At 44.0% G+C, this 23,573-nt stretch overlaps 2 protein-coding genes across 3 annotated transcripts in view; one reads left to right on the forward strand and one right to left on the reverse strand.

Moving 5' to 3' along the window:
* Positions 1-547: 547 nt before the first annotated feature.
* On the forward strand, positions 548-9,776 carry ap5b1 (adaptor related protein complex 5 subunit beta 1). Of its 2 annotated transcripts, none has more exons than XM_068017476.1 (3): positions 548-625; positions 5,043-5,201; positions 6,387-9,776. In XM_068017476.1, the coding sequence occupies exons 2-3, from the start codon at positions 5,055-5,057 to the stop codon at positions 9,015-9,017; spliced, it is 2,778 nt and encodes a 925-aa protein (XP_067873577.1). In that variant the 5' UTR covers positions 548-625; positions 5,043-5,054; the 3' UTR covers positions 9,018-9,776. The 2 variants fall into 2 exon arrangements, with proteins under 2 accessions (XP_067873577.1, XP_067873578.1); XM_068017477.1 differs by lacking the exon at positions 548-625 and adding an exon at positions 678-2,747.
* Positions 9,777-20,569: 10,793 nt separating this feature from the next.
* Positions 20,570-23,573, reverse strand: part of c37h1orf50 (chromosome 37 C1orf50 homolog) — a 31,643-nt gene continuing 28,639 nt past the window's right edge. Inside the window, exons 4-5 of the mRNA XM_068017479.1 lie at positions 22,667-22,798; positions 20,570-22,153 (exon numbers count right to left, since the gene is read on the reverse strand). Coding sequence (XP_067873580.1) covers positions 21,968-22,153; positions 22,667-22,798 — 318 coding nt within the window. The 3' untranslated portion in view covers positions 20,570-21,967. The remainder of the gene's footprint in view (positions 22,154-22,666; positions 22,799-23,573) is intronic.

Below are 23,573 nucleotides of genomic sequence, written 5' to 3' on the forward strand. Positions count from 1 at the left end.
GGGGAGGAGCATGAAATGGCCTTGGAGATGAGGAATGGGGGATGAGGATGGCATAGGAGGAGGGGAAGGTATGGGGGATGTAGATGGAGATTATATGAGAGGGGTGAAAGAAATGGGATTGTATGATATGAGAGGGATGAAAGAAATGGGTTGGGTATGGCATGAGAGGGATGGCATAGGAAGGATATAATGACACGGGATGGGGATTTAAAGATGCAATGTTGCAATAAAGATATTAATTTCACCGGAAAGGTTTTGCAGGTCTCTGCTAGTTTTAAAATAATACATTCTTTAAATAAATAGTCACAGCAGACCTCTGGGCAATCCTTGTCATTTATAGCAAATAGCTGCCTTTCCTTTAATTTTAAAAATTAAATAGATCCATTACAGGAAAAGGCTAATTAAAAAAAAAAGACATAATAGCTCAATGAGGAGGAGATATTGCAAAAGTTGCCTTTGACTTCAGCCAATGATGCTTCTGCCCATATTAAAGATGGCGCCGCCCAGCACTCGATCACCGTGTCCAGGGTGGCGCTTGCCCCGCAATGGCGTCACTTCTGTGTTGTCATGTGATGGCGGAGGTGTCATGTGGTTCGGGCCTGAGCGGAGCGGCGTTGGTGGGACGGTGAGAACAACGGCCTGGGGGGGCGGGGGTACTTTTAAATAGAAGCTTTGACGGGTTTGGGTTTGTGGGGCCGAAGCGGCTAAAAAAGGAGCAGGGCCTTACCTCAGGCGTGGTGCTGAGTTGGGGTTCTCTGAGATCGGGATAGTTTTACTCTCCCTCAGCCCCTGAAGGCCCAGCCTGGGTTATAGATCCAGGGACACCGACCAGCTTGGCTCCGTCAGTAAAACTCTGCCTGAGCCAGAGGTTGTGCGTTCGAGCCCACTCCGGGATTTGAACCTAGAATCTAGATTTGGTACTCTGCAATATTGAGGGAGTGCTTGCACTATCGGGGATGTGATACTTTATATAAGACTTTGAGGTCCCATCAGCTCAAGATTCACGGTGCTATCTCAAGGGGAAGTTCTGATATCTAATCAACATTTCCCCACCAAACTTTTTCTTTTTCTTCTTTTGGCCTCTTTGTCTCGAGAGACAATGGATATGCGCCTGGAGGTGGTCAGTGGTTTGTGAAGCAGCGCCTGGAGTGGCTATAAAGGCCAATTCTAGAGTGATCGACTCTTCCACAGGTGCTACAGATAAAATTGGTTGTCAGGGCTGTTATACAGTTCGCTCTCCCCTTTTTTCCAGCCAACTGCTAAGTCTCATTGACTTGCCACACTTTAGCCCTGCCTTTATGGTTGCCCGCCAGCTCTGGCGATCGTTGGCAACTGACTCCCATGACTTGTGATCAATGTCACAGGACTTCATGTCGCGTTTGCAGAAATCTTTAAAGCAGAGGCATGGACGGCTGGTGGGTCTGATACCAGTGACGAACTCGTTGTACAATGTGTCCTTGGGGATCCTGCCATCTTCCATGCGGCTCACATGGCCAAGCCATCTCAAGCGCCGCTGGCTGAGTAGGGTGTATAAGCTGGGGATGTTGTCCGCCTCGAGGACTTCTGTGTTGGAGATACGGTTCTGTCACCTGATGCCAAGGATTCTCCGGAGGCAGTGAAGATGGAATGAATTGAGACGTCGCTCTTGGCTGACATACGTTGTCCAGGCCTTGCTGGCATAGTCCCCATCACCCAAAAACAGATTAACTGGTCATGTAACTTATTTGCCGTTGGGATCTTGCTGTATCCTAATTGCAATGTTTGCCTACATCACAGCGAGTGCAGTTTTATGAATGGATGACAAAGTGTTTTGGGGTCTCCTGATAAGAAAGGCACTGTACAAAATGCAAGTCTTTCTTTGCCTTAGCCATGTGGTCATTCTTCATGTGTGAGCCTAGGTAGCAAGTGTCTTCAAATCTGATGTCATCCTTGCTTAGTGAGTCTTTCAGTTCTGTTTTGGCTGCTATAGTCTTTGCTCTGAATATGCCCCCCTCCCCCCCGAATTATCCCTCCTTGGGTTTTATGCTTTTTTACCCAAATGATGTGTAGGGGCTGCCTGGGCTCAGACTAGGAGGAAAGCATAAGAGAAAGTACAGATGCCGTCCTTGCTGGTTTTCTTCCAGTATTACATGGCAACAGTTTTTGCACTTTTTTCCCCCTGATTTTTCTCTTCCAATTGTATCACCTACATTCCTTTCCCCCTCCTGAAGGTGTTGACTCCCTAACTGGATGCTCTGGAGTATCTTATTGAAATGTCTTTTTTTAGGTGTTGGCCTTGGTGAATGCTGGGAGGCCGCCCATCTTCAAACGGTGTTACGGCCTAGCTAGATCACATCTGTGGCTAATTGTTGCTGCCTTTACTACCACACTGGCTGAGATCAACTAACTCTGCACCATCAAACTTGGTCTTGGTCTACCTTGTCTAGTGCTATAGTGGGCAATGCATTTACCAACCAGGCATGGGTGGAGCCTGTGCAATCAGTATTAATTACAAAGCATTCATCAAATCATTGAATTTAAATCCGATCTACAGTGGCTGTGCCAGCTCTTTTGAAAGAGCTGTCCAGTCCATCCTGCTCTCCTGCTCTTTCCACATAGCCCAGCAAATGTTTCCTTTTCAAATATTTATTCAGTTCCCTTTTGAAAGATATTGTTTGGTTTGATGAGATTATATATTAATTAGGCTGTTAGTTTTTTTTGAAGAATCCAGCAATTCTAACATCGGAGACTCTCTTGCAAAGCACAAGGTAATGGGCAAAAATTCCAATAAATATATGCATAATTTATATAAAATTTCAAGTTGTTGACTGTCTCATGTAGAGATTGCTTCTCTAGCCCAGTCCTACTTACTGCCCACTCTGGTGGTGATTGTCTCTCTCAGGCTGCCTACATTTGTACAAGCACAAGTACACGCAGTCATGTTCCTAAGCTGACCCAACTGAATGTTCAACATCATTCATTCCAATTTCTTGCATTACAACAGTGACTACACTTCAAAAGTACTTCATTGGCTTTAAACCACTTTGGGAGATCCTGAGGTGTAACGTGCTATACATCTTTGTTTCTTAACAGCATTTTAAACATACATGATACTTGTACTAACTAAATCTCTCTGCCTCTCTCTCCTCCTTTTAAAATGCTCTTTCAAACCTACCTCTTTGACCAAGCTTTTGGTCGCTTGCCCTAAAATCGCCTTATGTGTCTGGGTGTCGCATTTTGCTTTTTAATGCTCCCGTGAAGCTCCTTGGGACGTTTTATTATGTTAAAGGTGCTATATAAACATAAATTGTTGACTTTTTTACCAAAGTTGTTGACAGCAGGAATTTCCCCCTTTTGATGCCCTAATTTTTATACACAGGATTCCTCTCCGATTTTCCTTGCAAGAATGTCTACATAGTTTGTTTGGCACATGCGCTCCCCAAACCCTAACAGTCTTGTCGCTGAAGACCTGGCAACACGGCCCTATTTGCACCTGTATTTTTTATTTGCTAGCTTGTCATATTTGAAGGTCATGGCCTTAGAGGTTCGGAAAGGTCTCCTCTTAGTCGTGTTGCCTCAATGGTGGATAAATCGTAAATTGAAACCCAAAGATCTGTTGGTACGCGCTACCTGGGATATAGGTAAAATAATGGGAATAGCGAGTGCAAGCGGAGGCTCCGTAGTGCATGTCTTTGCTGCCTTTTTGGACGCCCCTGGCATAGGTCAATAACCCTGGAGATTATAACCTCTATTTATATTGTCTTCTGTCACCTAGATACCAGATGATGCTCATTTTGCTCCTTTTGGAATTTGATTCAGTTGTAGCAACTTCGTGAATATTAAAACGGACTTGTATTCATATGCCTCGTCAAATCTCCGAAACATCCAAAAGCATTTCTCATACAACGAATTGTGTTAAAGTACAGTAACTCATTATGTCGGTGAATGTTAAACTTTGGATACATGCTTCTCAGACTGTCTCAATGTGCAGTGAACACAAAATGCAGGAAGTGCACAGGCTGATGAGTCAGCATCTGAAAGCTAGGGGAAGATGGTTAATATTATGGGTGGGATCTTTTGGAGCCAGTTCACTCAGCTATATTCTATGCAGTGCAGAACACAAACCAGCTTGTACTTGAATGTGACATTCTCAAAAGATCCATTTGTTCTAGTCATTTAGAAGGAATCCTCAGTGCTGCACTTTTGGAACTGGACAGTGAATATTTTTGGAGGCAAACTGGTTCTACAAGTGCCAGTTTATTATGGGAAATGATTAGGCAGAAGGTCACACTAAAAACCCTGTGAATTTCTATATTTACCCAGTGTAGTGCAATTTACTGTCCCAACTACTAAAGTGTTTCCGATCAATAATAAATTATTTCCAGCAACAAATTGCTTACCCTAAGTTTCATCTATGGTAGGGTATGCAAACTGCCATCTTTGAACCACGTACGTGACCGCCCCTCCCCAACTCTTGTCCTATGCCAGGCAGTCTGGCCCTTGAAGTCCAAGCAATCCATTCTCTATTTGTACTTATCTGCTGGTTTGTCTTATTCGAATTTTTGTGGGCCTGTGGTGAGGAGTTGCTTTTGTTCTGATGCCCCTTTGGTAGATAAATCCTCAATCAAACCACCAGAATCTGTTGGTATCAGCAACTTGAGATATATACAACACAATAGATACAGGAGTTTCCACTTTACGTTCCTCCCTACCACCCCCATCAGGCTGGGGAATGTGCACTATGTGTCCCACAGATAAAACTTGGACAACCCTGAGTAACAGTGCGGTGCTCTTTATGGGTGTGTGGTTAGGGAGTATTATTCCATGACAGTGTACTAAGAATGAGTGATGGACATCTACCCTAAACAAGCTGTGATCTGGCACAGCAGGCACCTTGGTAGGACTGAGTAATAATCTCAGTGCCACTAAAATATCAAGAAGAACCCAGAATAGTAATGGATGGTATTACTTCATTACTGTCTTGCTGACCATCTGAGGTCAAGGAGGAGTGGAAGAGGAAGCATCAATAATGTGTTCACTTTGTACCTTATTCTCTTTTGCAGTAATCCAGTGCCATGGCAGTGTCTAATTATGAATGGTCCCAGAAGGTAGCAGCATTCTATGCCAATCCAACACATTTTCTTGCAAGTACGACAACCGAGAACTTTGTGTGTGATCTGCTGAGGGTCCTGACAGATGAGAAGACTGGTGAAAACATTAAGGTGCTACGCTACCCTGTCCTATATCTTTGTGTCCCAGTTGATTGAAGTTTTGCTATATTGAGTACACATGGATTGGCTTGAAGTGCAGCACCTTGTTAATGCTTTAATTTCCCCCTTGGGTTGATGCAAATTCATATTTTGCTGTGGTTTTACAGGCACTGGCTGCCATCTGATACCTCACCCAAGTGGCCATTTGTTATGTCTCAGCCCACCGATTGAGTATCAGCAGACTGTTTGACCCCACAGTTGAGTCCGCACAATGCATTATCCAGTGTCCACCCTTTGCATGCTTTTCAGCTGGATAGCATTGCGGGGAGAGGGAAGTGAGACCAACTCTATTCACCATTGGTTGCCAACTTAGCACTGGCCAGGGGATGAACCTGGGACCTTCCTGGTCTGCACAACTATCAGGCTGGGCTGTATGCTTAAAAACTGGGCTAGCAGGGAGATCCTTGTTCATTTGATGTCTTTTTGCTGTAAAACAAAGCATTTCCAGTTAACAGCACAAACTTTGTGTTCTGCCAGGGATCAGGTCCTCTGAGTTGCAGTCATTGTTGGCTTAGAGATCATTTCATATGGATATAAGAAAACCAGAGGACAATGATAAAGAAAACACTTCAGATCATACTGGGATAGTATCAATGCCATCTTCCATCCATGTAAAGTCCCACAAGGATGTTTCATTGTTCTGTTGTGATCTTTCATATATTCTTTACAGGATTTTAAAACCCAAGCTTTTAATCACTATTTGATTGATCTTATATTCTTTTTCTTACTTGTTCTACCTAAGCTTCTAAAATGTTGTCCCACATGTTCTTCATGCACCCTGCATCCTCAATTTGTTGAAATCAAGTCTCGTCTCCCACTGTAACTCATACATCCCTAAAACCTAATTTCAGGAGTTTATTGGTACCATAATCTGTCCCTTCCTAAAATCTGCAGACTTTTAGCATTCAAGTTTGGCATAATCTATTCACAAAATCTTGATTTACCTCATTTCTGTTCAACTAACTTCATCCTAGGTTGTGGCTCCGCAGGTCTTGGCCATTCAGTTGGGTTTCCTGATTTTTAAAATAAGAAATTTTGGATGAAAATTTGGCAGAGTTTTAACATGATTGGTGGGCTTTAATGGAAAAATATGAGCTTATGGTTTCTAACATTTCCTTGTCTGTATTTACATTTCAGGTGCAGATTCTAGGGATTATGCAGGAGTTTCCTACACTGCTGTTCATCAACTCGCAGGCGGCAGAACAGGCAGTCGAGTCAATTTTCTGCATCTACTCGCAGCTACCCTTTGTACCCAGGTCAGTAAGTCTGAAATGCCACCTGCTGCTCTCAGTAACTATCATAGTAATTGCGACTGATCATCTGATCAGCAACGAAAAACTATTGAACAACTTGATGAGACAGCTGCTTGATGCAGTGTGTGACACAAACGATCGCAAATATGGTGGGACTTTTAGGCCCCTTAGGGCCATAGCGTGTGACTGCCTTCGAGAATTTGAAACATGCTACCCAGGCCTCCTGTCGAGAAAACTGGAGCTCCTACATACTCTCCAGCAAAAAGAGGTCACTCCTCTGCACCAGGCCTACACACTGTTGTACAGTCAAGTGTTGAAAAATGCAATTCGCACGCTCTCGCAGGCACACGATGTGTCAGATGGTGCCATCCGCGAGATGTTGGCAAGGAATGAAGAGATCAAATGGAAGGAGGAGAAAGAGCAGGAATTATCGGCTGTCACCATAACAACCAATCTTTCTTTGCTCCCTTCTACTGTCGAAACAAAGGAGTTGAAGTCTTCTGTGTCTTTGCTACTGGAGGAGTCCTTCCTTCTTACTCCAGTATCCCAAGCTGCTTTACTTCGAGAATTGATCCAGGTAGTCCTTATGGTGCACTCACTTCCTCCTGCCATTTTCAGATCCCAGTTACTGCGCCTGTTTGGAACAATGGATATATCCTTGCTGCACACTTTGCTGCACATGAAGGCAACCTTTACTGACAGTCTTTTCACTGTTGAGGACGAGAACTTCCTTTTGAAACGTCTAGTCTGCATGGCCAAGCACCCGTTGCTGAGCAATCCTCTCAAACTCTTCTACATGGACTGCCTACTTCACTTCCCTGAAAACCGCCCCATTAATTCTAACCTGGAAGAGAATCTTCCAGTTTTGTTCACCCCAAAGATGGCAGCTTGCCTCTTTCCCACACTATTTAATGAAAGCAGTACAATGCTGTCTCGTCTCAACCTGGTGAGTCTCATGTGCCTGGAGAATGATGAAGAGGAAAGAGGACTTGCTGAGATCTTTGACTACCTCATGTCTTTATACAAACTGGTAGATGCCAATGGAAGCCGAGAACGGACTGTGACCTTTTTCCATGTTGTGTATATATTTGTGGGTTACTTCCATGCCAATGAAAGGTATATGGCAGAGTTGACCAACTATATGGTCAAACTGTACCAGAGGCATTGCACCTTAGCTCCACACATGATTAACCTCATAAATAGCACCCAAAACCTTGTGGAAGACTCAAAATGGCCTGTTTCATTAGCAGAGGCTTTGCAGAAGTTGATAGTGGAGCTCCCATCAAAGCAATTGACCCATCATAAACTCATATGGCATCTCAAGCTCCTTGCAAGAGTAGCCAAAGAAACCACGATATTGCAGAAGGCAGCAGTTCAGTTTTTGCTGAACATCTTTCAAGCTTCTGACTTGTGTGATTTGGGCGACTGGCGAATGGGTAACGCAGTCCTGTCCGTGTGCAGAAGCATTCTGCATTACCAGAACCTGGAACCCATCTTCAGCGACCTTGCAGACCTCCTGCAGCACATCCACCTCAAATTCCAAGATATCGACATTCAGGATCATGCTCATTTCTATTACGCATTGCTCACCTGCCTCTCCAGTGAAAAGCTCGCTGGAATTGTGGCGGTGGGGACAGGGAACTGTAGTCGGGCAAAGATGCGATCACTCTCATCCCTAATGTCGGAGACTGCAGGTCACTCTATCTCTGTTCTTTCAATCAAGCACCCCGTACTGAAACTCATTCCAGTTCCAGAAGATGATTCTCCCAACCTCAATCCTGCTGGAGACACCAGCGATCAGGACTCTAAGGAAGATTACCTAGAAAAATACTTGGATCAATTCCATAATGCTGGATTTGCTTCTACAGTTGTGATGAAATTCTATTTGACTTTTGCAGAGCAAGTTGATCCCGAGTATCACAAAGTCTTCACCATACACCTACACTTTGATCTGAGGAACATGCACTATGAGCCACTGAGTGATCTCCACGTACCCTGCCTCTTCTTCAACAGAGAGCCTCACGTTTTCTCTCTGGCTTTCAAGCCACGCCTACCTTTCCCTATCACTTTATACACCAGCGCCATCTTTACCAGGGAGGATGGCAGCACGTGTTGCAGTCAGCTCGAGCCTGTCGATGTTGGTTTCTCCCGTTTGTTTCTGACCCTTCCTGTGCCAACCAATTGGCCATCAAAAATCAAGGTCAGCCTCTTTAACCAGCTGTGGACATCCTTGGTCCAGCCAGAATCCAGCCAGTCTGTTCTCAGTCGCTTCTGCTTCAAGACAACTCTAAGACCTCTGAGTGAACTCGTAAACTTGCATTTTCAGAAATATGTGGTTTCACAGCAATCTGACCCAGAGTCTTACCAAATCTTTCTTTTCCTGCCCCCTCGCATTAATGTTTTGTTCAATGTGGAGCAGATGGACAATATGGCGAAGGTCAACATTGTCACCGATAACTGGAAACTTTTACCATTCATTAATTCTTACTTGATTGATATCACATCTGAAAAATAGCACCAGTGGCTGCTACAAACCTAGTCATTTGTGGCACAGCGCACCCGAGGATTCTGAAACTATTTAATTTCAGTACCATTTTGAATACAAACTTCCCTATTCAAAGTACAAAATTGTCTTACATCTGGGATTTTGCTGTGTGCAGGATATCTGCTGTAAAGTCATTGTGGGTGCAGCATTTTGAGACACTTTTATGCTATGTTAATGTAATTCTGTTTTTATTAATACAAGTGAATATGCTTAAAGATCTAGAACTAAAGATAGCAAGTCTAAAGTGTACAGGGAACTTCAGTGCTTGAACCAGAATGTTCCCAGTTCAATAACCTGTCTGGGTTGATCTTTATTCGGGCCATGATCGAAGCACTTATAAGCAGCGCCCTAAGATTAGGTTAACATCAAACTGGCCGTGGTTCTAGTTCTTTATTCCTATAAAGTGATCCCGTACTGAAAATTGAGGTTTGAGCAGAGGACAGAATCAGGCTTGGCAGTGATGCCCTCCACAGTTGGATAGTCTGCTGTGCTTCCTGTCTAGATTTATGCATGAAGTATGACCAGTTGGGTAAGGGACAGGAGGGCAACTGATGCCTGTGGAAGCGTACTCCAGGAAGGAGGTGAAATCTTCAGGAGAGGAGGGAGGAACTGAGATGGGGAAAATAAATCGCGGAAATACACGGAGCGTTGATCAGTATTTACTAATGTTTGCAGTTTTCCTTCTTGAATTTGTACCTACAGGAAACAAATAAATTATTTTTATATACGGCTCAGTACTTTCCAGATGTTGAAACAGATGGATTTTCTTTAACATTTCATCCCATTCCTGCACGGAGTTCTGAAGGGAGGGAGCTGAACACTGTTGAGAGGCCCGCTGTAAAACACACAAACCCAGTTCACAGTGCACAAAACCTAAAGTTTGACAGTTCATCGTAAGGACAAGGCAGCAGTGCCTCTTTCTCCTGAAACAGCTAAACTGGAAAGGTAGCTAACTTGCAACATTGGTGGTGAAGTACTGTAGCCTTCCCTGCTGTAACTGTGCCTTGTTCACTACTCACTCTGGGCATCTCTTGTGGCAGCTGTCTGACTGCCCTGTATCAGCACTAACTTTCCAAAGAAGAAAATCAAGTTGTCTCTTAAACCTTCCCAGAGTAGAGTTTCTGTACAATTTGGATCAATGGGAACACTGTTGGGTGAACGGGTTAAACCAATACACCATTAAGTTCCTGTTGTGGCCTTGCTAAAATAACCATTTGATCCTTTTGATGTATAAGAAGTCTGAGCTACATTATGTACTACATTTGCTATCTGTTTGAATTATAACAGTGGGATACATCATTAACTGCATTCTGTGACCTCAGCACCCATTGCCTAAATATTTAGCCTGATCTGCAATTCATGCATGACATTCTGCACCTCCCTTGATTACTTTTGTAATCACAGTCACTGGAACACAATTACTTTTTTTCCTCACTTTAGTTTTAAAAATCTGTTTTCTGGTTGTAGGTGACACTTGCATGGCTGGTATGTACTGCCCATCTTTAGTTGCCATGGTAGTGCCTTCTTGAACCACTGCATGTAGTGGTTTGATCCAACTGCTTGGCTTGCTAGGCCATTTCAAAGGGCAGTTAAGAGTCAACCACGTTGGGTTGGGACTGGAGTTGGTATACGCCATTCTGAGTAAGGATGACCGGTTTCCTTTCCTAAAGAACATTAGTGAACCAGTCTGATACTTTTTTGATCACCTTTTACTATTAGCAGCTTTTTTTTTAGTCTTCAGTCTTCCTTAGACTCAGGGGTGGTGCCAGAGGACTGCAGAATTGCAATCATTACACCCTTGTTCAAAAAAGGTTGTTAAGATAAGCCCAGCAACTACAGGCCAGTCAGTTTAACTTCAGTGGTGGGGAAACTTCTAGAAAGAATAATTCGGGACAAAATTAATAGTCACATGGACAAATGTGGCTTAATTAAAGAAAGCCAGCATGGGTTTCTTAAGGGAAAATCGTGTTTAACTAACTTCCTGGAGTTTTTTTGAGGAGGTAACAGAGGGTTGATGAGGGCAATGCAGTTGATGTGTGCATGGAGTTTCAAAAGGTGTTTGATACAGTGCCACACAACAGACTTGTGAATAGGGTTGCAGCTCATGGAATAAAAGGGACATAACAACATGGATACAGAATTGGCTGAGTGACAGGACACAAAGAGTAGTGGTTAATGGATGTTTTTCGGGCTGGAGGAAGGTTTGTAGTGGAGTTCCCCAGGGGTCAGTGTTGGGACCCTTGTTTTTCCTGATGTATATTAACAACCTAGCCCTTGATGTACAGGGCACAATTTCAAAGTTTGCAGACGATATGAAACTTGGAAGCATTGTGAACTGTGAGGAGGATAGTGTAGAACTCCAAAAGGACATGGACAAGTTGGTGGAATGGGTAGACAGATGGCAGATGAAGTTCAATGCAGAGAAATGTGAAGTGACTCATTTTGGTAGGAAGAACATGGAGAGACAATATAAAATAAAGAGTATAATTCTAAAGGGGTGCAGGAACAGAGGGACCTAGGTGTATATGTGCACAAGTCATTGAAGGTGGCAGGATAGGTTGAAAGAGCAGTTAATAAAGCATACCATGTCCTGGGCTACATTAATAGGGGCATAAAGTACAAGAGCAAGGAAGTTATGTTGAACTTGTATAAGACCTTGCCTGGAGTATTGCGTCCGGTTCTGGGTGCCGCACTTTAGGAAAGATGTGAGGGCATTGTAGAGAGTCCAGAAAAGATTCATGAGATTGGCCCCAGTGATGAGGAACTTCAGTTATGAAGATAGATTGGAGAAGTTAGGATGTTTACCTTGGAGAAGAGAAGGCTGAAAGGAGATTTGATAGAGGTATTCAAAATCATGAGGGGTCTGGACAGAGTAGATGGAGAGAAACTCCCACTCGTGAAAGGATTGAGAATGAGATGGCACAGATCTAAAATATTTGGTAAGAGAAGCAAAGGTGACATGAGGAAAAGCTTTTTCACACAGCTAGTGGTTATGGTCTGGAATGCACTGTCGGAGAGTGTGGTGGAGGCAGGTTCCATTGAAGCATTCAAAAGGGAAATAGACTGTTATGAGAAGAATGTGCAGGGTTATGGGGAGAAAGCGGGGGAATGGAACTGAGTGAGTTGCTCTTACGGAGAGCCGATGCAGACATGATGGGCTGAATGGCCTCCTTCCATGCTGTAACAGTTCTGTGCTTCTGTGAAATTCATTTTCTCAAACTGCCATGAGATTTGAACTCATTTTCTTTGGTAGTGTAGTGGTTACGTACAATACAATCAAACCCTAATTCTCTACTTCAGTCTTTTCCCCTCTGCTCTTCCTGCCACCACTTCCCCCAAATCTTGGCTGAATGAATTGGCTTTCTTATAGGATGGAGGAGAAGGGCAGGGAGGGAGCATGCAGTTCCATGAGCAGAGGTCTGAAACAGGTCCTCCGGTCACGCTCAAATGACATCAGCTACAAACTCCTTTCCCTAGCCATGACTCCATACCTCTACCTGGCAACTGTCTGAGGCTGAACCTGACTGTATTCAACCTTGGTGTCCTATTTGACCCCAAGATGAGCTCCAACACATTCATGCCATAACTAAGACTGCCTGTTACCTTCGTAACATGCCCAACTCCACACCTGCCTCAGCTCATCTGCTGCTGAAACTCTCATACATTTCTTTGTTACCTGCAGACTTGACTATTCCAATGCACTCCTGGCTGGCCTCCCACATTCGACCCAACATAAACTTGATATCATCCAAAACTCTGCTGCCTATATTCTTATTCCACCAAGTCCCATTTACCCATCACCCCTGTGCTTGCTGACCTACACTGGCTCCCAGTTGAGCAACACCTCTCAAAATTCTCATCCTTGTTCACAAATCCCTCCATGGCCTTGCCCCTCCCTATTACTGTTATCTCCTCTAGCCCCACAACCCTCCACCCTGCCTTCAGTTACCAAGACATTAAACTCTGGAATTCCCTTCCTAAACCCCTCTTTCTTCCTGTAAGACGCTGCTTAAAACCTACCTCTTTGACCAAGTTTTTAATCATCTGCCCAAATATCTCCCTTATGTAGTTTGGTGATGAACTTTGGGACATTTTATTATGTTAAAGATGCTGTATAACTACAAATTATTACTAATATCAATTTAACTTAACATCTCCATAAATAAATTCGTATTGAGTCGGTTCAACGTACATATCCTCGACCCCTTCCTGTTTCTCATCAGAAAACACAACTGTTTATCCGACAATCAGACTGACATTAGATATCCTGGTGAGTCAAAATTTCTTTGGATTAAACAATGGGAAGACTGAAGCTATTGTCTTTTGTTCTCGCCATAAACCATATTTCCCAGCCACCAATTCCATCCCCATCCCTGGTCGCTGTTTCAGGTGGAAACAAACTGTTTGCAACCTCCAGGTCCTTTTTGACTCTGAGCTGAGCATTCCAATCCCTTCCTCATTACTAAGACTGCCTACTTCTACCTTCATAATATTGCCTGATTCCACCCCTGCCTCAACTATTGTAATGCTGTCCTGATCGGTCTAACATCTTCCACCCTTCATAAAGTTAATCTCATCTAAAACTCTCTGCTTGCTTGCATGCATGCTAATGTGCATCATGTCCCATACACCCATTGCCCTTGTCTTTGCTGATCTACATTGGCTCCCAGTCTAATAAAGCCTCGGTTTTAAAAATTTTATCCTCATGTTTAAATCCCACCACCCTCCAGCCCTACAACTCTTCAAGAACTCTTGTGTGTTCCTCTTATCTGGCTTTTTGGGTATCCCCTATTTCTTTCACTGTTCCTTTTAGCTGTTTAGGGCCTGAGCTCTGGAATTCCTTTTTGACGGAGATTGCTAATCTAGTGCCAAATGGGGCAGCTTTGAGTGATGGGGACAAAGGAGACATTCATCTTCCCGTTAGTCTAGGCTGAGTTAAATCCAGGCTGTAGGACTGAAGTCAGTGTTATGGCACCCAGTGTCCTAGCAAAGGGGCACTTGGAGAAATAATCCTATTTGAAAAGGGTTCAAAGATAAATCCAAAATACACAGGTTGGGTTCAATTCATCACACAATCACATCAAACTAAGTACCAATTTGATCTGGGCTAGGACAGCAAATGGTTTGGCTGCTACTAGTAGTGTATCTTAATGTCTACTGAAGAAAGTTTTTTTAATATTCACTGTTCCCATCCACCATAAACCCCCAGACTCCAAAGGCACAGACACACAGTAAGATATTGTCCAACAGTGTTAGATTAGATTAGATTAGATTAGAGATACAGCACTGAATGTGTGCTTTCTGCCACCTCACAAAAAGTCTATTCATGTGACCCAGGGCAGTGATTATTGTGGAGATACTTAGCCATTTTAGAGCCAAATTACCCTATTTACCTTTCTCCATTCCCTGGTAGATAGTCATCTGACAATTTACCAGTGCAGGCTTGGTCCTTGTCAGGTGGATAGTGGACACTAGGAACTTCTCACAAGGAGAAGTATCATACCATAAGATGTGTGAGCGTATTACCACTATCTTCCTGCAGATATTGTTCACTCTAGCTTATTACGCAACGTCCACACACGCTTTCCAGCAAGAGTTCATGGAAGGCAGTCAGAATTTGTTCTCTTAGCCCCGAATTATTGAGGCTAATTGTAACACCCCATACAACACATTGGGAGATTAGAACAGACCAGCAATCACACCTGGGCCTTTCCTGCTCGACTTAGCTGAGCACCACTAGCCTGTGGACTTGACCAAGTGAAGCACTGTGAAGGAGTTCCACTGTGATTTGGTGCTCCCAATGGGGAGAGTTATCATGCGAAGCACATGGCAGGTGCCCAGCCATGCAGCGGTATATCTCATAATGCAGACAGCACAAAGGTGGGGTGTAATTTGCCAGCTGTGGTACGAATAACACCTTTTAGAATTTTTTTTTCCATTGTACACAGAAGAGTGCCTGCAGAGTCCCATTGACAGGTTTGTGGCTGCCTGCAATGAATTTGGCCTAACCATCAGCCTCAAGAAAACGAACATCATGGGGCAGGAGGTCAGAAATGCTCCATCCATCAATATTGGCGACCACGCTCTGGAAGTGGTTCAAGAGTTCACCTACCTAGGCTCAACTATCGCCAGTAACCTGTCTCTAGATGCAGAAATCAACAAGCGCATGGGAAAGGCTTCCACTGCTATGTCCAGACTGGCCAAGAGAGTGTGGGAAAATGGCGCACTGACACGGAACACAAAAGTCCGAGTGTATCAAGCCTGTGTCCTCAGTACCTTGCTCTATGGCAGCGAGGCCTGGACGACGCATGTCAGCCAAGAGTGACGTCTCAATTCATTCCATCTTCGCTGTCTCCGGAGAATACTTGGCATCAGGTGGCAGTATCTCCAACACAGAAGTCCTTGAGGCAGTCAACATCCCCAGCTTATACACATTACTGAGTCAGCGGCGCTTGAGATGGCTTGGCCATGTGAGCCGCATGGAAGATGGCAGGATCCCCAAAGACACATTGTACAGCGAGCTCGCCACTGGTATCAGACCCACCGGCCGTCCATGTCTCCGCTTTAAAGACGTCTGCAAACGCGACATGAAGTCCTGTGACATTGATCACAAGTCGTGGGAGTCAGTTGCCAGCAATCGCCAGAGCTGGCGGGCAGCCATAAAGGCGGGGCTAAAGTGTGGCGAGTCGAAGAGACTTAGCAGTTGGCAGGAAAAAAGACAAAAGCGCAAGGGGAGAGCCAACTGTGTAACAGCCCCAAACAAATTTTTCTGCAGCACCTGTGGAAGAGCCTGTCACTCCAGAATTGGCCTTTATAGCCACTCCAGGCGCTGCTCCACACACCACTGACCACCTCCAGGCGCTTACCCATTGTCTCTCGAGATAAGGAGGCCAAAGAAGAAGGCGGCGGCGCTGCTCCACACACCACTGACCACCTCCAGGCGCTTACCCATTGTCTCTCGAGATAAGGAGGCCAAAGATGACTCATCAGATCAATTTACCAGCTCCTGTTAAACCAACAGTGGTAGAGACCCATTTTATCATCGGATTCCCAATCTGATGCCACAACCACTATTGTCACTAATGGCCTTCTAAACACACTGTACCAGGTCAACATGCTTGCCTCATAAGATGAAGTTACATCATAACACAGCAAGTATGATGCAGTGGAATAGTTCAGCATTTGTTCCCAGGCCTGTAATGCCAATTTTTTTTAAATTAAGTAACTGTCCCTAATAACATTTGCTTTCTCTCCTGTAGGCTCATTAGTGACCATCATAGAGTGGTTACAGCACAGAAGGAAGCCATTTGGCCTGCCAAGTTTGCGCCAGCTCTCTGCAAGAGCAATTCAACTAGTCCCACTGCCCTTTCCCTGTAACCCTCCCAATTTTTTTTACCTTTGGGTGCTTATCCAAATCCCTTTTGAAAGCCACAATTGAATCTGCCTCCACCACGCTCTCAGGCAGTGCATTCCAGATCCTAACCACTTGCAGCATAAAAAAAATGTTTTCTTGACCCCCTCCACCAAAGGGAACAGTTTCTCTCCATCTACTCGATCTAAATACCTAATGGTTTTGAACACCCCAATCAAATCTCCGCCCAACCATCTCTTTTCTCTAAGAACAACAACCCCAGCTTTTCCAATCTATCCTCGTAACTGAAGTCCCTCATTCCTGGAACCATTCTCATCAATCTTTACTGCAACCTCTCTAAAGACTTCACATCTTCGTAAAGTGCGGTGCCCAGAACAGGACACGACACTCCAGTTGCGGCTGAACCAGTGTTTTATAAAGGTTTATCATAACTTCCTGGCTCTATGCCCTTATTTATAAAGCCCAGGATCTCATATGTCTTATTAACTACCTTCTCATCCAGCCCTGCCACCTTCAACGATTTGTGCACATATGCCCCCAAGTCTTGTATCCTTTTGCCTCTCCTCGTGCTTCCTACCAAAATATATTACTACACACTTCTCTGCATTAAATTTCAACTGCCATGTGTCTGCCCATTCAACCAGCCTATGTCCTCTTGAAGTCTATCCCTATCTTCACAGTTCACAATATTTTAAAGTTCTGTGCCATCTGCAAATTCTGAAATTGCCTGTACTCTGTAGTGCCCTGTCCACCCAAGTCTAAGTCATTCATATATATCGAGAAAAGCAGTGGTCCTAATACTGATCTCTGAGGAACACCACTGTATGTCTTCCTCCAGTCTGAAAAATAACCGTTCACAATGTTTCCTGTCACTAAGCCAACTTCGTGTCCATGCCATCACTGTCCCTTTTATTCTATAGGCCTCAAACTTTGTTGACAAGACTGCTATGTGACACTGTATCAAACACCTTTTTGGAATTTTATATACACATCAAGCTCGTTACCTCATCAAAAAACTCAATCAAGTTAGTCAAACATGAGTTGTCTTTAACAAATTTGTGCTGGCTTTCCTTAATAAATCCACTCTTGTCGAAGTGACTGTTAATTTTATCCCAGATCATAATTTCTAAAAGCTTTCCTACCACTGAGGTTAAACTGACTGGCCTGTAGTTGTTGGGTTTATCTTTACACTATTCAAAAAAGGTTGTAATGTTTGCAATTCTCCAGTAGTCCAGCCCCACCTCCATATCTAAGCAGGATTGGAAGATTATGGCCAATACCTCTGCAATTTCTACCCTACTTCCCTCAGCATCCTTGGATGCATCCCATCTGGTCCTGGTGACTTACCAACTTTAAGTACAGCCAGCCTTTCTAATAAATCCTCTTTTTCCAATTTTAAACCCATCCAGTATCTCAATTACCTCCTCCTTCACTATGACTTTGGCAGCATCTTCCTCCTCGGTAAAGGCAGATGCAAAGTATTCATTTAGTACCTCAGCTGTGCTCTTTGCCTCCATGCATAAATCCTTTTTTGGTCCTTAATCAGATCCACCCTTCCTCTTACTATCTTTTTACTATTTATATACCCATAGAAGACATTTGGATTCCTCTTAATGTTAGTTGCCAGTCTCCGTGCCTCTCTCATTTCCTTTTTCACTACCATCTGAAATTTCTAGTCAGCCTGGTTCTCACTTGCATTATCAACCTGACATCTGTCGTACGCTCCCTTTTCCTGCTTCATCTTACTCTGTATCTCTTTCGTCATCCAGGGAGTCCTGGCTTTGGTTTCCCTATGTGTACCTCGTCTGTATATCTCCTCTACAAAGGCAGCCCATTGTTCTGTTTTGCCTGCCAAACAGAAAGGATCACAGCCATCTGAAGGGATTTTAACTCACTTTTTTTTTAATCAGGCTTGGGGAGTGAGTCAGCCCTGGATTCTTATGAACAAACAAAAAAAATTATATTGTTAATTAAGACCTGCCGCTCCTATTCTTGTACAACTATTTTTTGTTTTTGTTTTCCATTAGTCTCCTGTAGATCTTGTTATTTCACATTCTCAAAATCTGGTTAGGAACAAAGAAAACTTTCTTTTGTGCTCAACAAGATAATGAATATTTGTGCTGGGATGAGGAACTCTCCATTTAAGACATCCAGAGTCAGACAAGGCTGAAGAATTTGCAACCATCTTCAGCCGGGAGTGGATGATCCATCTCGGCCTCTTCCTCAGGTGCCCAGCATCTCAGATGCCAGTCTTCAGCCAATTTGATTCAATCCACCTGATTCAATCCAGAAACAGCTGAAGGCACTGGATACAGCAAAGGCTATGGGCCCTGAAAACATTCCAGCCTTAGTACTGAAGACTTGAGTTCCAGAACTAGCTGCACCTCTGGCCAAGCTGTTCCAGTGCAGCTACAACACTGGCATCTATCTGACAATGTGGAAAATTGCCCATGTATGTCCTGTCCACAAATAGCAGGACAAATCCAATCTGGCCAGTTACTGCCCAATCCGTCTACTCTCAACCATCAGCAAAGTGATAGAAGGTGTCATTGACAGTGCAATCAAGCTATCAGAAACTCCTCGCCAATGCTCAATTTGGGTTCCGCTAGGGCTACTCACCTCCAGACCTCATTACTGCTTTAGTCCAAACATGGACAAAAGAGCTGAATTCCAGAGGTCTGGTGACAGTGAATGCCCTTGACATCAAGGCACCATTTGACCGAGTATGGTATCAAGGAGCCCTAGCAAAATTGAAGTCAATGGGAATCAGGAGGAAAATCCTCCACTGTTTGGAGTCATACCTAGCACAAAGAGAGAGAATTGTGGTTATTAGAGACCCCAGGACATCACTGCAGGAGTTCCTCAGGGTAGTGTCCTCGGCCCAACCATCTTTAGCTGCTTCATCAATGACTTTCCAGCATAAGGTCAGACGTGGGAATGTCCGCTGATGATTGCATTCGATTCGCAACTCCTCAGATACTGAAGTAGTCCGTGCCTGCATGCAGCAAGACCTCACAACATACAGGCTTGGGCTGATAAGTGCCAAGTAACATTCGTGCCACACAAGTGCCAGACAATGACCATCTTCAAGAAGAGAGAATCTTAGCCATCTCCCCATGATGTTCAATGGCATTACCATCACTGAATTCCCCTAACATCAAAATCCTGGGCATAACCATCAATCAGAAACTTAACTGGACCAACCATATAAATACTGTGGCTACAAGAGCAAGCTGGGAATTGTGTAATGGGTAACTCAACCTCCTGACTTACCAAAGTGTGTCCACTATCTACAAGGCACAAGTCAGGAATGTGATGGAATACTCTCCACTTACCTGGAAAACTGAAGAAGCTCAACACTATCCAGGACAAAGCAACCTGCTTGATGGGCACCCCATCCACCATCTTAAACATTCACTCCCTCCACTACTGGCGTGCAGTGGCAGCAGTGTGTACTGGCTAAAAGACGCACTACAGCAATTTGCCAAAGCTCCTTACACAACACCTTCCAAACCGGCAACCTCTACCACCTAGAAGAATAAGTAAGCAGATGCATGATAACACCACCACCTGCAAATTTCCCTCCAAGTCCACACCATCCTGACTTGGAACTACATCACTGTTCCTTCACTGTTGCTGGGTCTCCCTCCCTGGCAGCACTGTGGGTGTACCGACACCACATGGACTGCAGCTGTTCAAGAAGGTGGCTCACCACCACCTTCTCAAGGACAATTAGGGATGGCAATAAATGCTGGCCTTGCCAGTGACACTCCCATCCATGAATGAATAAAAAAAGCATCATGCATGCCCAGGTCAGGCTGGATGCAGAATATGGCTCCTTCTACGGTGCCCTCTGGTAATGTACCTCAACGCCAATCTTAGAAAAACACCCACACAATATACCAGAGTGATACTTTGCAAATTCCAACACCAGCCCTGATAGCCATTTTAGTGGTGAATCATGGCAGATTCTGCACCAACGCCTACTCGGGCCTGGATTGAAACTACCCAAATGTTTTTTTTTTACTTTGGACTTATCTCTGCCTTCCCCACGAAAAGTAGCTCTGCAGAATTGTAGCTGCAGATCTGTTGTCTATGATGTTACTTTCATCTGTAACAGGCATAACAGAGTTCCCTCTTTCATTGCCGGTTTTCAACACTCCAAATTTATTTCTGTTGTCATGAGGATTTCAGTAAACTGAAGGCTGTGTAAAAGGTGAAACACAATAGCCGTTTGATACAACATCTAGCACTAGAATTATAGATTTTGTCCCTTCAAATTTGGGAGAGTGGGAGAACATTGGTCTGAAATACTGATGGTTGCAGATTTGTCACAAATGTGGGGAGCAATCTCAGTACACAGTATAAGTGTCAAGCTCTGCACAGAGTTTAAGCTTTGGAGAGATATCTTCTCTAGAATTCTTAATATTCTTATCAAAATTGGGATCAAAAACAATTTGTTAGGCAAAGGTATTAAGAGTTACAGAATCAAATCAGGTAGAAGTTAAAATACAGATCAGCCATGATCTAATTGAATGGTGGATTAGGCCCAAGGGGCTGAATGGCTTATTCCTGTTCCTTCGTCTCTATGAGGGGATGAATTAAGGATATTGTGGATCATTAAATTCATTGGATTAAGCAGTCATTTCCAATTGTAGCTTGTACTGATACATTAAATAAACCCAGTTACAATGGTGATAACCTTGGTGTAAGCAAGTCATAAACCCAGTCACTAGTTACAATATGCAAAGTGCAAGCTAATATGATATAATTCGAGGATTACTTAGTCCAATTTGCTGAATTTCCTCTATGGATCGGAGATTCCCAGATGATTGTAAGTATGAGTGTTGGTTGACAACAAGGTGAAATCTTCCCTTTTTAGCCTAGTGTTTGCTGTTAACAGACTAATTCTTAATGTGTTTATTTATTTGGGGATACAACACTGAAACAGGCCCTTCGGCCCACCGAGTCTGTGCCGACCAACAACCACCCATTTATACTAACCCTACAGTAATCCCATACTCCCTACCACCTACCTACACTAGGGGCAATTTACAATGGCCAATTTACCTATCATCTGCAAGTCTTTGGCTGTGGGAGGAAACTGAAGCACCCGTCAAAAACCCACACGGTCACAGGGAGAACTTGCAAACTCCACACAGGCAGTACCCAGAATTGAACCCGGGTCCCTGGAGCTGTGAGGCTGCGGTGCTAACCACTGCACCACTGTGCCGCCCCTGCTATTCTCGTGTGTGCTATTTTATGCAGGCGCTGGCCCATTTAAACTAAATAGAATACTATCTACCATCTGCGGTAGACAAAAGAAAAGTCATACGACCACATCAAGTGTTTGTCTACTGTTATCACACACATCATTTCAAGGCTGTAGTGTAAATGAGGAAGAAGCAAAAACTGCAAAGGAAACAGCAGAAAACCAACTGTTAAAATGGTCTCGTGTAAACATCAGGATACACCGTATTTTCTGAAATCAAAGCCTGCTCTTCAGGACATGTCGAATGTTTGAGACTGTTCTAACTGGAAGGCCATTTCATTGGGTCAGTCCCCGGAAGTTGGGCTCTGTGCTCTGTGGCAGTGTCTGCTGTTGCGTCAGGAGCTTGTCAATGAGACTGATTTCTGCATCTCTTTTCTCAATCTCCTTGTGCGGTGTCCATGACATGTCATGCTGCAGCTTGTATGCAGCAAGGAACTCATGTGGGCAGCTCTGCCCCCACTCCTAATATGAATAGTGAAAATCAAGATGTAATTTTAAAAAAAAGACAATTATACCTTCCCCCAACCTCATGTCATTCCAAAATACTTTACAGCCAATGAAGTACAGCAATGTGATAATGGCCAAATGCTCTGTTTTAGTGATGTTGTTTAAATGATAAATATTGGCCAGGATCCAGGACACCAGGGAGAACTCCCCTGTTCTTCAAATAGTGCTGTGGGATCTTTTATGTTCCACCTGACATCTCATTTGAAAGACAGCACCTCTAACACTCTTGATCCTGCACTGAAGTGGCAGCCCAGGTTATGTGCTCAAGACTCTGGAGTGAGGCTTGAACCTTTTGACTCAGAGGCAAGCATGCTAACAACTGAGCCTCGGCTGGGACCTTCCCAGGCTGCCTGCTTCAGCGAACAAACCCGGCTCCTGATCTTCCCCAAACTACATTACAGTTTATCTGCATTTAATCAGAACCTCCTTTCACTTACTGACGACATGGAAATATTCAAACCTGCTGACCTTTGGAGAAAGGATGGAGAAGTATCGCTGCCCGGAATCCCGTCTGTACATGAAATACACTGTCCCAGGTTTCTTCACAACATTACAGGCAATGTGGTGCAGATCTGCGTCCCTCTTGGCCTCTTCCAGGACCTGAACAGAACATGTGAGGAGAAAGCACAGGAGCAGATCATCAAGGGTTAGCACTGTGCACAAGGCTGGCACCAACAAGAGCGATAGGGAAACTCTGGGGCAAAATTATTTTCATTTTAAGAGTTCAAACTGACATTTTCTAATTTGACAAAGAAAATGAAGAAAACAATCTGGCTAATTACGACTTAACCTTTCACCCTTCAACATTTAGTGGCATCAGTTCTTATTCACTGCTCCTACTGCATAAGTGAATCCTGACCACTTGCTGCAGTGTAAAAGGCCCATTATGGAACACATGCTGACATGAAGCAGTTTTGGATTCGCATGGGCTTGAATTTTGTCATTCATTTCAGGTATGAAGTCACTCAAAGTGCACTTAGCCAAGAGGAAAGAAAACTGCTCTGGATGGTATTTTCCCACCACTTGTAGGATAGATTCATTGGCATAAGAAGCAGGTGTTTTTAAAAATTCATTCTTGCGATATGGGCATCGTTGTCAAGGCCAGCATTTGTTTATTGCCCATCTCTAGTTGCCTGCGAGAAGATGGTGATGAGCCACAGTCTTGAACCACTCCAGTCCATGCGGTGGCAGTACTTCCATAGAGCTGTTTGGGAGGGTGTTCCAAGACCCAGTGACGATGAAGGAATTGCCGATATATGTCTAAGTCAGGATGGTGTGTGACTTGGAATGGAATTGGAGGTGGTGGTGTTCCCATGCACCTGCTGCCCTTGTCCTTCCAGGTGTTAGAGGTCACAGGTTTGCCGAAGAAGCCTTG

Source organism: Heterodontus francisci, chromosome 37 (assembly GCF_036365525.1).
Source record: "Heterodontus francisci isolate sHetFra1 chromosome 37, sHetFra1.hap1, whole genome shotgun sequence".
NCBI classification, from domain to species: domain Eukaryota; kingdom Metazoa; phylum Chordata; class Chondrichthyes; order Heterodontiformes; family Heterodontidae; genus Heterodontus; species Heterodontus francisci.